The 17,006-nt window shown below is 38.1% G+C and overlaps 1 protein-coding gene across 6 annotated transcripts in view; it reads right to left on the bottom strand.

Annotated features, from left to right (window-relative positions):
* MAP3K20 (mitogen-activated protein kinase kinase kinase 20) overlaps positions 1 to 11,888 on the bottom strand; it is a 77,871-nt gene extending 65,983 nt beyond the window's left edge. Inside the window, exons 1-2 of one of the 6 annotated variants that reach the window (XM_039320666.1) lie at positions 11,420 to 11,888; positions 10,976 to 11,165 (exon numbers count right to left, since the gene is read on the bottom strand). In XM_039320666.1, coding sequence (XP_039176600.1) covers positions 10,976 to 11,165; positions 11,420 to 11,613 — 384 coding nt within the window. In that variant the 5' untranslated portion in view covers positions 11,614 to 11,888. Of the gene's footprint in view, positions 1 to 10,975; positions 11,166 to 11,302 lie in introns of all 6 variants that reach the window. The other 5 variants (XM_039320670.1, XM_039320667.1, XM_039320665.1 and 2 more) reach the window with 5 other exon arrangements.
* Positions 11,889 to 17,006: the final 5,118 nt, after the last annotated feature.

Raw genomic sequence — 17,006 nt, 5'->3', positions numbered from 1 at the left:
TGGGGCCATGACATAACCATTATTTGTAGACACAGTTTGACTTCTACAAGTCTCCGTTGGCCCTAGGCATTCTGATGGCTTAAGCATCTTATAAGAATTATATATACCTTTAGTGACTTCCCCAAGAAGTTCTCACCCCATTCTACAATGTGTACTCTAATTTGTATTTTAGATCATATCACAAATGGTTTATTGCCCTATGTAGCTAATTGCAGAGGGAAAATACAGGTTGTCCTCTCTTAACAATGCAAATTAGGATCGGAAATTCTGTCCTTAAGCAACACGGTTGAAGGTTAAAACCGACATGGCTGTGCTGCTTACTCACAGCAGTTCTGGCACTCCTGCTTGATGTCATTAAGCGAGAACCTCATGGGTCATTAAGTAAGGACCTCACACGATTGTGACTTGCAACTTCCTGCCAGCTTCCCCATTGACTTTTCTTGCCAGAAGCTGATGAGAAAGATCGTAAATCGCGAAGAAATGATCACAGAGACATTGCAATGGCTATAAGTGTGAAAGCTGGTTGTAACTACACTCATTCAGTGTCATTGTAAGTTCGAATAGTTGCTGAAAAAGTGGTTGTTAAATGAGGACCACCTGTACATAGTGTGAAACATTAAGTTCTCAACATAATCTGATATAGGAATACATATTTCTATAGCCTTCACACATTATCTCACTCAGAAAGGGTGCAAATGTGATTATAAAATGCAGCAGTTTGATAATATATAAGGTCATTAAAGATAAAAATTAATATAATGGCAGTATTGTAATGACAAAAATTGGATGTGTACATTTAAATTATTTAGATTAGATTGTCAATCACATTAATAGAAAAGAAACAATTTAATATCATATCTTATTTGATGTAGGAAATACAGTTATTCTTGTTTTGGCATTTTGTTCATATGCTGCTGAACTTAATTCAAGATGGTAGCAAAATCTGTACTATAATTCATATTCTGTTGCTGTACAGTGCACTGCTTTGATTTTTTTAATGAAAATACATATACTATATGAAAATAAATGGACTTTACTAATTTATGAGGCAGTCTTATGCTTCTCATTTTCCTGTCCATTGCTCTTCCTTTCTTTGATGTTGAATATGCACTATTATGTTAACATACACATTCATCATAGTTATTTGGCAATATGTTTTGTTGAAACTAAAGTCTTGCTGCTCCAGCATCCATCTCAAGTTGAGTTCCACTACTCTCTTTAGAATAATTGTATCTAGAGTGTCTGAATTAATTAATCTAATTTTTTGAATTAATTTTGAATTAATCTAAATTCTTAAAGAAGTGGATGATACAACATTTTCACTGTAAGAACAGCATGTATGAAGGGAATGGCAGATATGAATCCACAGAAAGTAGAATAAACTGAAAGGTTGGCAGAGAATCTGCCTCCATTAGTGTTAATTATCCTACCCAAGTTTTATAGCATTTCTTCAAAAACAATAGCATCATATTTACAGTAATCTACACTAGCATGTGGCTATTCCTGCATTAGATCATTCCTTCTTTAATTTATTCTACATCATTTTTATTAAAACTTTCAAAAAGAGAAGATAAAAACTAGGGCAAACTATTGTAGAGTAAGAGGAAAAAATGAAAAGAAATAAATAGAAAGCATAAAATGCAAAAAAAAAAGTTAAAGAAAAATAAATACAAAAGAAAAGCAAAAAGATATGAAAAAATGGCTTCCAATATTCTTCACAGAAGTTATAAACAAATGATATTTTCACCTGTTTCTCTAAAGTGATATTATAATACTCTCTTTACTATAATCTATCCTAAGTAATCATCAAAGCTATGACACAAGTTCATTTTTTTCATCTTTATGCAAAATGTCCATAAGAATTTTCCAGTCACCAATCAATGTAAATATTGTTTTTTCCCTAACAATATCTGTTATTTTATCTGTCATTTTCACCAACCATTCCTTCATAGTCAAATTTTTCCATCTCTATAGATACAATAATCTCACTTCAGCAATCATATATAGAATGGCATTATATCATCCCTACAGATTTGTGTTCCTATGAAACAGTTCCTGTGATTATATATTTGTATAAGAATGGCCAGAGTGGTAACCTTTTCTGCATCTGTTCACTGCCCAGTTAACATAAACAGGTGCTCAGTGTTTCCTTATAACTGTTTATGCTGCTCTCTTAAAAAGGAAATTTTCTGCAGACACATCTTAAATGGCAGAAAGTGTAAGCACAGAGGGACTTTATGAGTTGGCAACTGCATTACGTTATTATTCCATTTAATTTTTCCCTATACATTTTGCTCAAGATAACAAATATTTTGTCTAGTTCCTAGCTTTTATTAGAAAAGAATAATCACTTTCTAAACATTTACAAAGACTGACCATTAGAATATCCTTTAATTGCTCTAGCCTGAGGTAATTTTGGGGAGAAGCGGTTGTGGAGAAAACTTCAGCAACTTCAACCATTTACTCACATAGCTATATTCCTCAACCTCAGACGCTGTAAACAGATGTTTTGTGACTGCGTCAATTTCTCTGGCAGCTTACTGTCTTTTTGGAAAAGACAAAGTAAGCGGGGAAGGGGGGAAGGGAATTGTGTACACTTGGTGTAATTTCTGTTCTCCCCCAAATGCCTATTAGGCTGCATGTCACTCAGACCCAGCAATCTTCTCTGGCTAACACAGATTGCTCCATTCATACTAACGGTTATAAGCACTTATTTCTTAGCCACTTAAATCCTAAAATCCTCTGGAGTTTAGCCAAACCTGAATGCTCTCCGACCCACCAATATCTCAGAAGTCTCTACTTGTACGAGACATCACGGGAACCTCTACTGTTGTGAACATCGGCTGTTCTTGGTTTGACAATATATGGAGATGCAGCCATTTTCCTTTACTTTGCTTTACTCTTAGAATTAAAGTTAGAAATAGATATGGGGGGAGGAGGAATGTGCATGGGTGTTTAGTTAGACATAACAATATTGTAACTAGTGTGAGAACCAAGGTTTTTTTTTTGAAATAACAGATGATAAGAAATGGCGGGTTGAAGAACTGGAGGGAAAGCCTGCATTTCAAACTAATTGGAGAATGTGATTTATGACTGTTAACTAGAGGAGGGAATTGTGCTTTGATATTATGTGCTCAGGGGAGGGGAATTCAGATTTTGGCTTTGCCTATGTACGTGCCAATGCTATGCTACTTGAATAAAGATTCTTTAAGGTAAACAATGCCTCAAAGTTCTTTGAAGAGTTTCATATGTCGGAATCATGACAGTTCTCCAGGAATCAGGCTAAGCTGCAAACTCTTTTTACCTTCTCACTTTTTAAAAAAAAATTCTTAATAGCTATCCATTACAGGTAGTCTCAACTTACGACTACAATGGAGTCCAAAATTTATATTGCTAAGTGAGAAATTTGTTAAGTGAGTTTTGGCCCATTTTACGACTTTTCTTGCCACATTTGTTAAGTGAATCACTTCAGTTGTTGAATTAGTAACCTGGTTGTTAAGTGAATCTGGTTCCCCCATTGACTTTGCTTGTCAGAATGTAGCAAAAGATGGTCATATGACCCCAGGACACTGCAACTATCATAAATGTGAGTCAGTTGTCAAGCATCTGAATGTTAATCACGTGACCATGGGGATGACGCAATAGTCATAAATCTGAAATTGGGTCATAAGTCACTTTTTTCAGTACCACTGTAATTTTGAACGGTCACTAAGTGAACTGTTGTAAGTGGAGGACTACCTGTATTTTAAGACCTTATCTCTTTCTATAACCAGCATAAACCTTTGAAAGTATAGGATCTTCGTCTAATTTTATTGTGTTATGAGTCAAGTTGTTCCAGCTTATACTTGCTTTTTTTTAATTATTATTATAAATTTTTACAATTTTACAATAAAAACTCCTTTCCCAATCCCTCCCAACCCTCCCCAAAACCCTCCCCCATTCTTCCCAGAGCTGAATACAGGGTTAACTAGAACTTAAAAGAAAAAACTTTTAAACTCAAATAAACCTCAAACAAATATGATTACATTCAATAAACGAATTGTTAAGTACTTTAACTCCATTATATATAAAAAACAGAAAGAGAAAAAGAAGAAAAAAAAGAAAATAAGAAAAATAATGAAAAGAAAAAAAAACAAAACTATTCTACACTTCTAAATAATATCTTAAACTTTAAATATAAATTGTTCAAAAGCTAAATAATATTTTCTAATATCATACTTATATTGTATAAAATTTATCCATCTTTTCCACACCAAAAGATACTTCTCTTGCGATTGATCTTTCAAAAAAAGCCGAAATTTTTGCCATTTCAGATAAGTAAGAAACTTTAAGAAATCATTCCTGCAAAGTAGGCAAAAATTCCTCTTCCAATATTGTCCTATTAACAACCTTGCCGCTGTAATACTTGCTTTTAAAATATATTTATTTTGGTCTGTATGATCACAACTTGAATTATATGAATCAGAGGTATCCATAGATTTGGTTTCTGGATCTAAATGATTGTCAGCCCAACAAGGAAGTCAAGACTAAGAAACTTAAATATAAACTTAAGTATATGCAACCTATACAGTATAGGTTGCAAGTCTGAATTTGCCTCCTCCACCCCTCATGTTATCTTCTGGGAACTCTGGAGGGGCTTGTCCAAGACATTTAGTCAAATTAATTTCTTGACTCAGGCTCAAGCCCCTCTTATCTGGCTGCCGTCTTCCTCCTGTTTTATTTCCTTTAAGATAGTCCTCAACTTATGATTGGTCATTTAGCAACTGTTCAAAGTTACAAATTATCTGAGAAAGAGGACTTATGACTAAGATCTGAAGTTCCAGTGGGCAAGAGGCCCCAGCCTGAAGTCATGTGTCCAGACTTCAAGCACTGAACAACATGGCTGCATTTATGGCCATTTGCAATGTCCTGCCATCATGTGACCATATTTTACAATGGTTTTGCAGAAAACCGGCACTTATTTCTATTTTTCAGCAAAACCATGCTGATAAGAAACAACGGGTTCATTCTTACAACCGCCACATTGGCTTACGAACTGCCGCAATAAACATCATAAAATCGAGCTGGTCATCTAACTTACCTGTTTTGCAACCATTATAATTTAGAATAGAATAGAGCTGGAAAGGACCTTGAGATCTTCTAGTCCAGCCCCCTGCTCGAGCAGGAGAACCTATACCATTTCAAACAAGTAATTGTCTAGTCTGTTCTTTAAAATCTCCAGCGATGGAGTGCCCACGATTTCTGGAGACAAGCATAATGAAAATGGTTGTAACTTGAGGACTACCTTTACAGTAATGGACTTCCTCACCTCACAAGAATCGCAAACACATATTTCACTGAAATATGGGAAAACTTGAACAGGAGGGATTTAAACTAAATTCTTTAGAAATTCTTTGTGAACTATAAAAGAAAAGTGGAATATTGTGATAATGGGGTTTAGTAAAACAAAAGAAAAATCAGCTAAAGAAACTTTAGCTCATAAGCTTCATTGTTTCACTATCTATACAGTATACAGTACCAGTAACCAGAATATAGAAAATAAAAAAAGATAAGAATGACTTTTCAGTATAGAAAAGCAAATATTGAAAGGTATTATGGAGACTAGGTGGAATGACACCCCAAAATGGAATAAAGCAGATTTGTTCAACACACACACACACACACACACACACACACACACACACAGAGAGAGAGAGAGAGAGAGAGAGAGAGAGAGAGAAGTAATAAAAGAAGGAAGTATAGTTTACTTGCAAATGAATTAACTTCACTGTGCTAAAAATTGTGGATTAAATGAATGGAAGGATGCAGAAACACTGCTATTGTTGCTATTTACTTATTTCCACAAAACTATGGAGAAAATGCTTCCAAAAATAAATTGTAAATCTTTGACCAAGACATGATATAGTATTGGTGGGAACTTCAATTATTCCAGCATTTGATGGGAGACAAACATTGCCAAGCATTGTGCTTCTAGGAAATTGCCTTTCCAGTAACTTTCTCCTTTGGTGAGTGGAAAAGGGTTTAAGAAAATGAGATACAATATTCTTGACCTGACACAACCCAACAGAGAAGACATAATCAAGGAAGAAAAAATAGGAGGAGCACTTGGGAACCCAATGGCCTTCCAACTCTGTCTTTACAATTCTGTATTTTTACTCATACATTTCATCCTGTACTCATTCAGCTATCATTAGTACTTGCCATCACTCTCTCCATCTCTTAGTGTATCTAGTTGAAAGTTACCTCAGATATTTCTCACTCTAAGATCCACTCTCCCTCTCTCACAAACTTACATGTCTACTGTGCCCCAATATCTACACCAACAACCCCATGACAAACCACAATTAGTGCACCCACAAGATTAGAAACTTTTCCTCCACTGTGATGTAAGTCATCGTCTGCAGCAATGCCCATATGGATTCTATATGGGAAAAATAGACAAACTTTGCTCAGACTGGACACAAGTCTGACATCAATAATCAAGCAAGAATGAAATAATTATCAAAGCATTTGAACCTCCCAGAACACTTAAAAGTTACAGAAAAGTAACTTAAAAGTTACCGTTTTGGGAAACCTGGACTTTAACAGCACCATCAAGCAAGCCATTGTTATATACAGTGAGTTTTTAACATATCAAACATATTCAAATTGTTAACCGACAGGGTACTTGTAATATGTGGTACATATAGCATGTTTCTACGTAACTAATCTCGCTTCCCGGATCTTTCCTCCACATCTTTTTCCTCTTGTTTTTTTCTTGCCCTCATCAATCTAGTCACCCTGTGTATGTGATGAAGTTAGCTGCAACTCACAAAAGCTTATACATTTTAATTAATTATTTGGAAAAAGAACTGCCAGATTCCTTTTTTTTTGGCCACCATAGACCAAGACATCCCTCCTACAGTGGAATACCGAGGCTGAAATTTCTTGTTGCAAATCTACTGTATAAACAGGATAAGCTGCTAGTGTGGATCTCTTGACAATGTGCTATAAATTAAATTAAACATGCCATACACACATAATTCTAACACTTCCATGAACCCAGACAATATATACAACCACCCTATTCTCAGATTACAAAACTGCTCAATTTACCTAAAAATATAATTTTTTTTCTATTAGCTCATGAAATTCCCATGACCCATATAAGTCTTATATTTGCTGGTAACAAACAACAACAAGCAGAGCATTTTAATTAATTTTTTCCAAGAATGAAACAGGCTCCAAACTGACTGCCAAAAGTGTATTTATGAAAAGGAACTGCAGTGGCATCTCAATGATTTTAAAGTAAAAAGTCACAACCAATCATAAACGAAATTATTAACCTTCAGCTAATAATGGAGGCTGAATTTCACAAATAATTTGAGGATATTAGGTCTGCGAGGGACATAGACATTTGCAATCTGAATTAAATTAAAAATGGAACACTAAGAATTTCCTTGGGTTGGTCTTGACACCTAATGAGCATATTCATGTACATTTCTTAGCAGCAACATAGCTACAGTTTGTTACTACTTCTTTTTATATATATTTTTTTCAGCTTCCCTATCTAATTTACAATTTTCAAATTTCCTGGTGGTCTTCTATTCAAATAGGACTCTGTTCAGTTTTATTGAGATTAGGAAGAAGAAGCTAGGTGAGCCCTTTAATTTATGAATTAGAGAAGAACACAGATGACATGACTGAGCTGCCTACTCTAAGCAATGAAAATTATAGTTCTATTTCATTTAGAGATATTTTTAGAAACATGCTTCAAAGTGAAGAATAGTTGTCTTTGTGCTAGGCAGCATAACTCCTTCAATTGAGTGCGGGACCACCTTAAAGCAGATTTGGGAAGGAGAGGAGAAAGCAAAGTAAAAAGAAGCCACAATGTGCAAACAGATGTCTACTTGCATAACCCACAATAGAGCAGGGGTCCCCAATCCCAGGCTGCAGCCTGTTCGAACCCAGGCTGCAGGAGAAGCAAGTGCATGCATGTGAAGCTCCACTCACATAAGCAGAGAGCACATGTGCTCATGCACAAAGCTCCACTCCCACAAGTGCAACTGCCTGCCACTTGTGTGAGGGGAGCTTCACAGGCCAGTGCAAGCTTGCGTCCAAAGCTCCATTCGCATGAGTGGAGGGCACACACACACACACCTCTTGGACAAATGGAGCTGTGCGCGCACTCATACCCACACACACACTGCGCCGGGCTGGACTGGGCCACCAAGCTGGAAAAGTTGGAGACCGCTGCAATAGAGCACAGAAAATTTGGTTTAATTAATTTGGGAATATCAGGTGAGCAGTGTGGTGCCTAGAGGTAGAGCTCTCGCCTCACAATCAGAAGGCTATGAGTTTGATCCTAGGTAGCGGCAGATATTTCTCTATCTGGGTGCAAATATCTGCTACAAACCCTGCATAGGCATCAGGGAGGGCATCCAGCCAGTAAACACTCAGCTCCATTCAGTTGCCCCAACTCCCCTCCAATGCAAGGGACTGCAGGGTCATTAAAAGAAAAATAAATCTGGAATATCAGATAAGGTCCTTTAATTTTTTGGGGTGCATTTCTATTCCACTCAGTTAGGAAGCTCCACTGAACTCAATTAAACCTACCTTGGAGTAGACCTCTACAGAAGCAATATTTGACAGTAGACAATTGAATTGGATTTACTAATGCTGCTTTAAATTTAACTGTACTGTTTTTGTTCTTAATGTTTGGAATTTGCATTCTTAATTATTTAAGCTGACTTAAAATGCCATATAGATAGAAAGTCAGGAGATAAATTAATAATGAATAATAAAAACAAAATATCAAGCGAAGTGGTCCTTTAATCCTGAGAAATACAAATAATCATAACTATTATTATGATTATTATAACTATTTTATATTATACCGTAACAACTGTTTCATAAAAAGTGAAGTAGTTTCTTCAGCATACAGTTCACATTTCAAATACTTGTTCAGGTCTCATACCAATTTTTTTAATAACAAATAAATGATATTAAGAAGATGAGTCTCGCACTGGCTGCTATACATGTTGCAAAACAGATATTAAGACTACTTAAAACTTGATTTTGTTGTATTTTATCTGTTTTACTGTGTTTACTACTTTGTTGATTTTTTTTTAATTCTCCAAGACAACCAAGGGAATGTTGGTTTAATGAGAACATTTAGTAACAACTTTGTAATTTGGTTTGCTACAGGTAGTGCTCGATTTATGACCACAATCAAGACCAAAATTTCTGTTGCTAAGCAACACAGTTGTTAACTGACTTTTTTCCCATTTTACAGCATTTTTGCCACAGTTCTTAAGGGAATCATGTGATCGTTCCCCCATTCACTTTGCTTGTTGGAAGCTGGCTGGGAAGGTTACAAATAGTGATCACATGACCCTGGAACTGTGCAACTGTCATAAAAACTTGCCAGTTGCCAAGTGCCTAAATTTTAATCACGTGACCATGGGGATGCTGCAACAGTCGTGAGTGTAAAAAACAGTCCTAAGTCACTTTTTCCAGTGTTGTTGTAACTTAGAACTAAACAAATTGTTTACTCTCTTTGAACTAATCAATTCGGTTTACTGTCTAGTTCAGGGGTAGGCAATCTTGGCTCTTTTATGACTCGTGGACTTCATCTCCCAGAATTCCTGAGCCAGCCATGTTGAAGGGAAAGGGAGAGGTTTCTAAGCTGAGCCATACTGGCTCAGGAATTCTGGGAGTTGAAGTCCACAGGTCATAAAAGAGCCAAAGTTGCCTACCCCTGGTCTAGTTAATCCATATAGAATGGGGTCTACTACTCTGACTAATCATTGGAAATGTGAATTTAATACTGCCCATAACATACAATTTTTTTCTGTCAAGACTACTATTACTATTGTTCTGAACAGTAAAAATCAATAACTCCTTCACATCAACTTCTAATGTGGATTATGGCTGTGTCTATCTTCTGGTGGTCCCATGCTTATCTCAGACAAAGACATTCCAAACTGGCACGTAGCCAGGATATCCTGTGATGAACTTAGTAGCCCCTCCTACTGACCTGTTAACATGGGATTTACTGAATAGCTAAACTACATTACCCATAAGCCATCTCTTAAGGAGACAGCGCTTAACCTTATAAATGCCAAACATTCTAACATACAGACCCATCTAACTGGCTGATCCAGAACAACAATTACTACTATTTCCCTGCAATGAAATAAATATAGAAAGACCGAGATGTTAAAAGTACTGTAATGTTCATATTCTTTCTACTAAAGCCACTTTCTTCATAGTGTGGACGCATTATCTCTATATCAGGAACTAGTCCTACATATATTATTGCTAAGGAGGAACTTTGATACCCCTTTATGCACAGAGCCCCATCACCACCCTCATCCAACTCAAGAAATATTCATTACTACAATTTCCTTGGACAGGTGCTTCACGAGTGTTAACGGCACTGCTTTGCTTTAGAATGGAAGAACAGATTCTTATTGGGAATGCCTGTTAGTATTACAAAACATTTCCAAACATACAAGTCTGACTGAAATATGATGTTGTACACCAGACCTTCAACCTTGTCCCAATAAAAAAAGCATGTGATTCCCAGGAAAACCAACATGACAAGTCACTTTATATCCAAGTACAAAAATCCAATCCTGGAACAGCACTATTTTACCAAAAGACAGAGCATCTTGTTTACATGGCACATTTGCTTAAAAATCAGGAAGTGAAAATGATTTGACTCATTAACATATTGTTTTCTACGTTTATGGTTTAATACACACTCACTATATTAACTTTATTTGAGGCTTAATTAATTTATTCTACCAAAAGTATTTGGCTACCTAATTGTAAAATGGTTTTCTGATTTTTGTTAATAGTAGAGTTTTCCAGAATTATATGCTTTGACAATTGAAGGAAACAAACATCACAGAATTCAGAAACACCAAAAGCAAAGAGCTGAGGCTATAACTTCCAGCTCAAAATGTAAATGTAATGCTCAGGGCCTTACCTCTTTTTCTATTTTAAGCAGCTTCTTCACAGCCACCTCCTTGTCCTGAGATAACCATCTGGCTCGATATACACTCCCAAAACTTCCGCCACCACAGTTTTCAAAGAACTGCAGATCATCGAATTTAATTTGCACAAATGAAGCGCCGAGAGACAACATCTCATAATGACAATATATACCACCAAAAAATCTGTTTAAGAAAAAGATGGCAAAAAGAAATAAATAAATCAATTAGATTTCTGATATCACAAGTCACTGAATTCTTAACTTTCCTTTACACGATAATGCAAATCAGTTCTTATTGACACAAAAAGCTGTGGCACTCACTTTGCATACCTTCAGTCCAAAGTCCGGAAACTGTTTTTTTGTAAAGGAGCCACTAGAACATAGAGCACATTTTCTCCTACGTTCAGATCCTAGAAAACTACTGGAAAAGGTTCTTACCGTATACGTGTGCCTGCACATATCGAAAGAGAGACCAGTTCCCTTACAGTGACACATGCTGTCAGAAGGAAAGGATATTTGCAACCGTCAGCTTGCCTAGGAGTTTTGGAATCTAGGCTATGCCATGAATCTTTGTTGAACCACTTGAAGAAATATGCACAGCCTAAGTCCCTGAACAATCTGGCACAACACATCTTTTCAAGACCCAGAACCCTGTCTGCAAATCTTTGCTAAACAATAAAAACTTGATTTGGAGTTTTAAGTGTATTTGGCCAAAATATACTTTTTTCCTTAATTCATGGCTTAATTGTACTTCCAGAAAAAAGGGAGCAATGATTTATTTAGTGTACAGTCTGTCTGTCTGTCAGTCTGTCTGTCTGTCTGTCTCTCTCTCTCTCTCTCTCTCTCTCTCTCTCTGTGTGTGTATACCCCTGAGTTTTGTTTTATATTTAAACTGGATCATATCGTCTTGTTCACCAATAGGACTTAATTATTCATTAAAATCATAAATTACAAGATCAGCTCCCCCCCTTTTTTTAAAAAACAAACAAACAAATAATTCTGACATAGTTTGGGACTGGATCATTGAGTAAATGTGATCGTTCCTCAAAATAAGATTTAAAAACTGGTTCACAATATGCATTACATTAATATAAATAATAAAGTACCTTAGATCGTTTTCTAAATGTATTTCTGCACAGTTGTGCACAGAACTGAGTGCTGTTTTCAAGCAGAACCAAAAAGGATACTATGCCCAATGAATTTAAGCAGAAAATTCTCACCAGCCAGGATGAAGATGGTTAAAATAAATAATGCAAAGGTTTGGGGAATGACATATCTGGGTCAGGCCTGATAATACATCTGGGGTCTTAATTCTGGAGGACAAAGACCCATTGCAGAAACTATATGAGATGGTGATAGGTAATTCTAAATATGGAATTGGTAACCTGAAGACATGCATCAAGCCAACTTTTTTTTTTAATCCCATCTAAAAACTAGCGTTCTGCCAAGAATTTGTAAATTATTTGTAGCTTCTATGAAATGCATGGTATACTTGAGGGGTGGCTTCCATGGCTTTTTTATTAAGGTTTATTAATGATTGCTTTACGTTGCCCTGTAATTTTTATAAATGGTGCAATGCAAGTGGCATTTATCCATAAGCAAATACATAAATATTGTATCCCTCGCACTCCTACTCTCTTAATAGAGGCTACGATGCTTTGAAGCAATCCATAGTGGGCTGGATCTACAAATGTCTTGCTTAAGTAGAAAAGCACATTGATAAGATTGTTCTGGCAAATTCTCTTTAATTCTTTATTGCCTGATCTCACCCAATTCACTTGCAAACATACCTGTGAAATCCCTCAATTCCCTCATTTTTGGGAAACCACCAAGAGCTGTGTTAGAGGAAAGAGGCAGGAGCAGATAATCAAATTAAGTTCTATGCACCTTTGTTTGGCCTTATCCAATATATTAATGCAGAACTAACTGCTCTACTGGAAAAAAAAGAAGAGCTGATTCCACATTCATTTACAAAATGAAATGTAACATCATTTGTAAGGCTCTGTAACACATTTTGTTGCACTTATTCATACCCCTTGGCTCATTTTGTCATATGAATATTTAAGCCAGTATAATTTGTCGGGGGGGGGGGGCAGTTAGGCCCTCAGGATCCAACCAGGAAAATTCCAATATGGAAAAGAGATTCTTGTAATCAAAATTTGTATTTCTGGCATAATTCAAGAGATAGTAAAGTCTTAGTTTCTCTTTCAGATCTAAAGATAAATCATTAAACCACATTTAATTTAAATAGAGAAGCAGATAATATTCCTTTCGTCTCTTCCTATATTTGCTTTCAAAGAAACTTGGCATGCAGTAAAGGGGTTATGATTTACTTCCTTCTTTCCTCCAATGATTAATTTGCTCCATGTAAAGTAGCACTACTGCTACTAGATTAGCATGTGCCTAATATATAATGTATCAAAATGTTTACAGTTAATTATGTATTACTAACTCCTCCCCCCAGTTAATTTAGGGCTTTAATTATGCTTGGTTATCAATCTTACACAACTAGCAAAACAATGATCTTCTTATATCTTTTTTGGATTTTCTCTGATTGGGTACAAAAGTTCCATTAAAATACGATCATCCTCCATTTTTGGTGATCCTCCCATTACCTCAGAGTTCTTCAGTTTCTGGAACCTGGAGATTTTCAGCAGCCAAACTGCCTAAATTCAGAGTATCTATTTTAATGCCAAAAATAAGGGAGCGAGTACAAAATCATGAGAACTGAGACTGGAATACTCCAGCCTTCTTTTACAGGTGGTCCTCAATTTACGACCACAATTCAGCCCAAAATTGATAATGTTAAGTTAGGCATTTATTAAGTAAGTTTTGCCCCATTTTGGGACCTTTCTGGGCACAATTGTTAAGTGAATGATTGCAATTCTTAAGTTAGTAACATGGTTGTTAAGTGAATCTGGCTTTCCCATTGACTTTGCTTGTCAGAAGGTCGCAAAAGCTGTTCACACAACCCCAGGACACTGCAACAGTCATAAATATGAACCAGTTGCCAAGCATCCAAATTTTGATTCTATGACCACAGGGATGCTGCAACAGTCATAACTGTGAAAAATAGTCGTAAGTCAATTTTTTCAGGGTCATTGTAACTTTGAACAGTCACTAAATGAAGTGTTGTAAGTCGAGAACTATCTGCATTAGTGAGTTCATGAAGATGGGGTCTCTTTAAAGCTGTTTAATTTTTTTTTTCCCATGCTTTTTCCAAGGCTGTCTAAGAACATGCTTCTCTGAATGGCCTATAACAACCGTTCACGTTTGCTGATTATTTTTATCTAAAAATACTTTTATATACAAATGTGCTTGCTTGTAAGAGAAGTATATATACTGCTCAAAAAAATAAAAGGAACATAAACGTATAGGATCCTATACGTTTGTGTTCCCTTTATTTTTGTGAGCAGTATACTTCCCTTCTCTTTCAGTCTCAACATCATGTCTCATAAGGCAACTGGACTTTGGTTTTCCTTGAAGACATTTTGCTTCTCATCCAAGAAGCTTCTTCAGTTCAGCTTCTTGGATGAGAAGCAAAAAGTCTTCAAGAAAAACCAAAGTCCAGGTGCCTTTTGAAAAAACACCTTTGAGACAACCATGCCCCAGATGACTGAGAATCTCCATAGACATCATGTCTCATAGCTTAGTCAGGGGTAGGCAACCTTGGCTTTTTTATGACTCGTGGTCTTCAACTCCCAGAATTCCTGAGCCAGCATAGCTGGAATTCTGGAAGTCCATGAGTGATAAAAGAGCCAAGGTTGCCTACCCCTGGCTTAGCTCCTCCATTCTGTCACATCAAATAGTTGTTAAAAGAATGGTCATAGGTCAAGGATTACCTATATGCAGATGAGAAAGAGGTAAGAATAAGTTGGAATGATTGACTGATTAGATTTAAACTCTGCTCTTCCCCAAAATATCAAAATACACCCAGCACAGTGTCTCTCAACTTTCTTTTAACAGCCCTGTAGGGTAGATCAGACTGGGAATTGACTGACCAAGAGTTACTGAGTTTCCACAGCTAAAGGCAAATTTGAACCTGGATCTCCAATCCTCTTTTCCAATATCTTTATAACTACAGAAACTTAGATATAACTGGAAAAAATTACTCTTTCCTTCTTCAGGGTTCTCTAACACTGAACCTTTCTGCCCATTACAAGAAAACCTAAACTTTCTCCAGGTGGCTATAGCAAAAAGTGGCTGCAACTTTTAACTTTTACTTTCTTATTTCCTTGCTGTTTACATAGTGGGGAAGAAAAAAAACCCAAACTGATTCAACATTCTGAATCACTCACTTGTATTGGATTAGCTCCCAAGAAGGCAATTCTTATAAGCAGAGACATACAGCAAATGATTTAAAACATAATTTACTTAAATCAACAGGCATCCTGGATGGAGGTTGTTACGTCCTTGGCGGGAAAACAGACACGAGAAGCAGCTGGAGTTCTCAGTTTCCTTTATTCAGCGTTCAGCTTACAGGAAGATGGCTTCAGCTCAGCCCAAACGCCTCGCAGCCCCTTATATAGGCAACTCCCGGGTAAATGGGTTACTTTTCCCGCGCCAGCACCCGCGCATGCGCACGGCGCTGGCGACAGCCTGTCTGGTCCCGGGCAGCTTTGCACCTGCCCGGGACTGCCTGCAAACGCCCGAGCCGTTTGCAAAGGCTCGGGACATAACACCCCTTTCCCCCGGGCTAAAACTACTACCAACATACAGCATTTATTTTATATAACATTTTGCTCCCCAGTGCTCCCACTGTTTACTGGCCTTTGCCTTGCCAGCAATGTTATGTAGTCTTCTAGGTACTTGGGAGATTTCTTTGCTCTCTGTGACCTTCTTAGCTGTGGGTTACTGGCATAAGTCCCCTGACTGGAGGGAGGCGTGAGCCTATTCTCTCTATTGTGCCCTGGTGTCTTCCAAGGACTGTGCCCCGATGCCTGGCCTGCTTGCTTGCCCACCGGGCTCGTCAGGCCAGGGCTTCTGTTGCTTTGTGACCTGGTTGACCTGCCTAGCTGTAGACCCTCAGGCCCCTTGAAGTGATAGCCGCTGCTGGGCGTCTCTGTAGAACCTCCTAGGTCAGTCCAAGACCTGTCAGGAGGCTGTCCATTCCCTGAACCCCATTCTGTGTTTGGGCTCATGTGGGTTTCTGTACTCTCCCAAAACTCAGGTGTCCCCTGATTTGTGCTAGGGGTGTTGTAGTCGGGACTTGGTTCCTCGACTAGCTCTGTGTATGTTTGACCCTCTGTAGGATTTGGGGTAAGGTCAGTCCAACTTTGGGGATTGTGTGCCAGCTCTCTTGCGGGGAATGATTTGTTGGGATGCCCCCGGGTATCCTCCGTGACTGGAGTGCTGTGTGATGTGTGTGGAAAGTGAGTATGCCCCCGGGGTGACTCCCTGGCTGGAGTAGGCGTGGATGCCTGTTGTGTGGGTAAGCTCCATGACTTCCTTTTCGGAGCAATTGCAGAATCTTGGGACGGGCCGTCTGTGGCTCCCTCAGTGGAGATGGGCAGTAACTCTTGCCCTTCCCTTTGCTCCAAAGGGTCCCCCTCCCCCCCTGGAAAAGACCCAGGAGTTTCAGCAGAAAAGTCCCGCCTAGAGCGGAGTTGGTCGATGTGCCGACGCAGGACACGACCGTTGTCCAGGGCAACCTCGTAGGAGAGAGGACCTGTGATCCTGGACACAGAAGCGGGGACCCATGTATGACCAGGCCCGTAATTGCGAGCCCAAACCGGGGCACCCACAAGTAGTTGTCTAGGTGCCCTAGGATGTGAGGTAGATGAAGGCAGTCTGTCCGGATGCAACCGGTCAAGTCTAGTAGTAAGTTGGCGCCCCCAACGAAGTTCAGCTGGACTTCTCCCTGTAGAAGTGGACGGTGTGGTGCGATAAGAAAGGAGAAAGTCAGCCAACCTGTGATGCCAGTCCCCGTAGGTGAGTCTCTTCAAGGCGTCCTTTGCGATGCGCACCATGCGTTCAGCCATACCGTTGGTGGAAGGGTGAAAGGGCGCAGATGTGGCATGACGAA

The sequence above is a fragment of the Crotalus tigris genome, unplaced genomic scaffold (genome assembly GCF_016545835.1).
Source record: "Crotalus tigris isolate CLP2741 ecotype Arizona unplaced genomic scaffold, ASM1654583v1 scf7180000023679.101020, whole genome shotgun sequence".
NCBI classification, from domain to species: Eukaryota; Metazoa; Chordata; class Lepidosauria; order Squamata; family Viperidae; genus Crotalus; species Crotalus tigris.
Note: the sequence above shows the minus strand (reverse complement) of the source record. Positions and strands in the feature narration are given on the sequence as shown.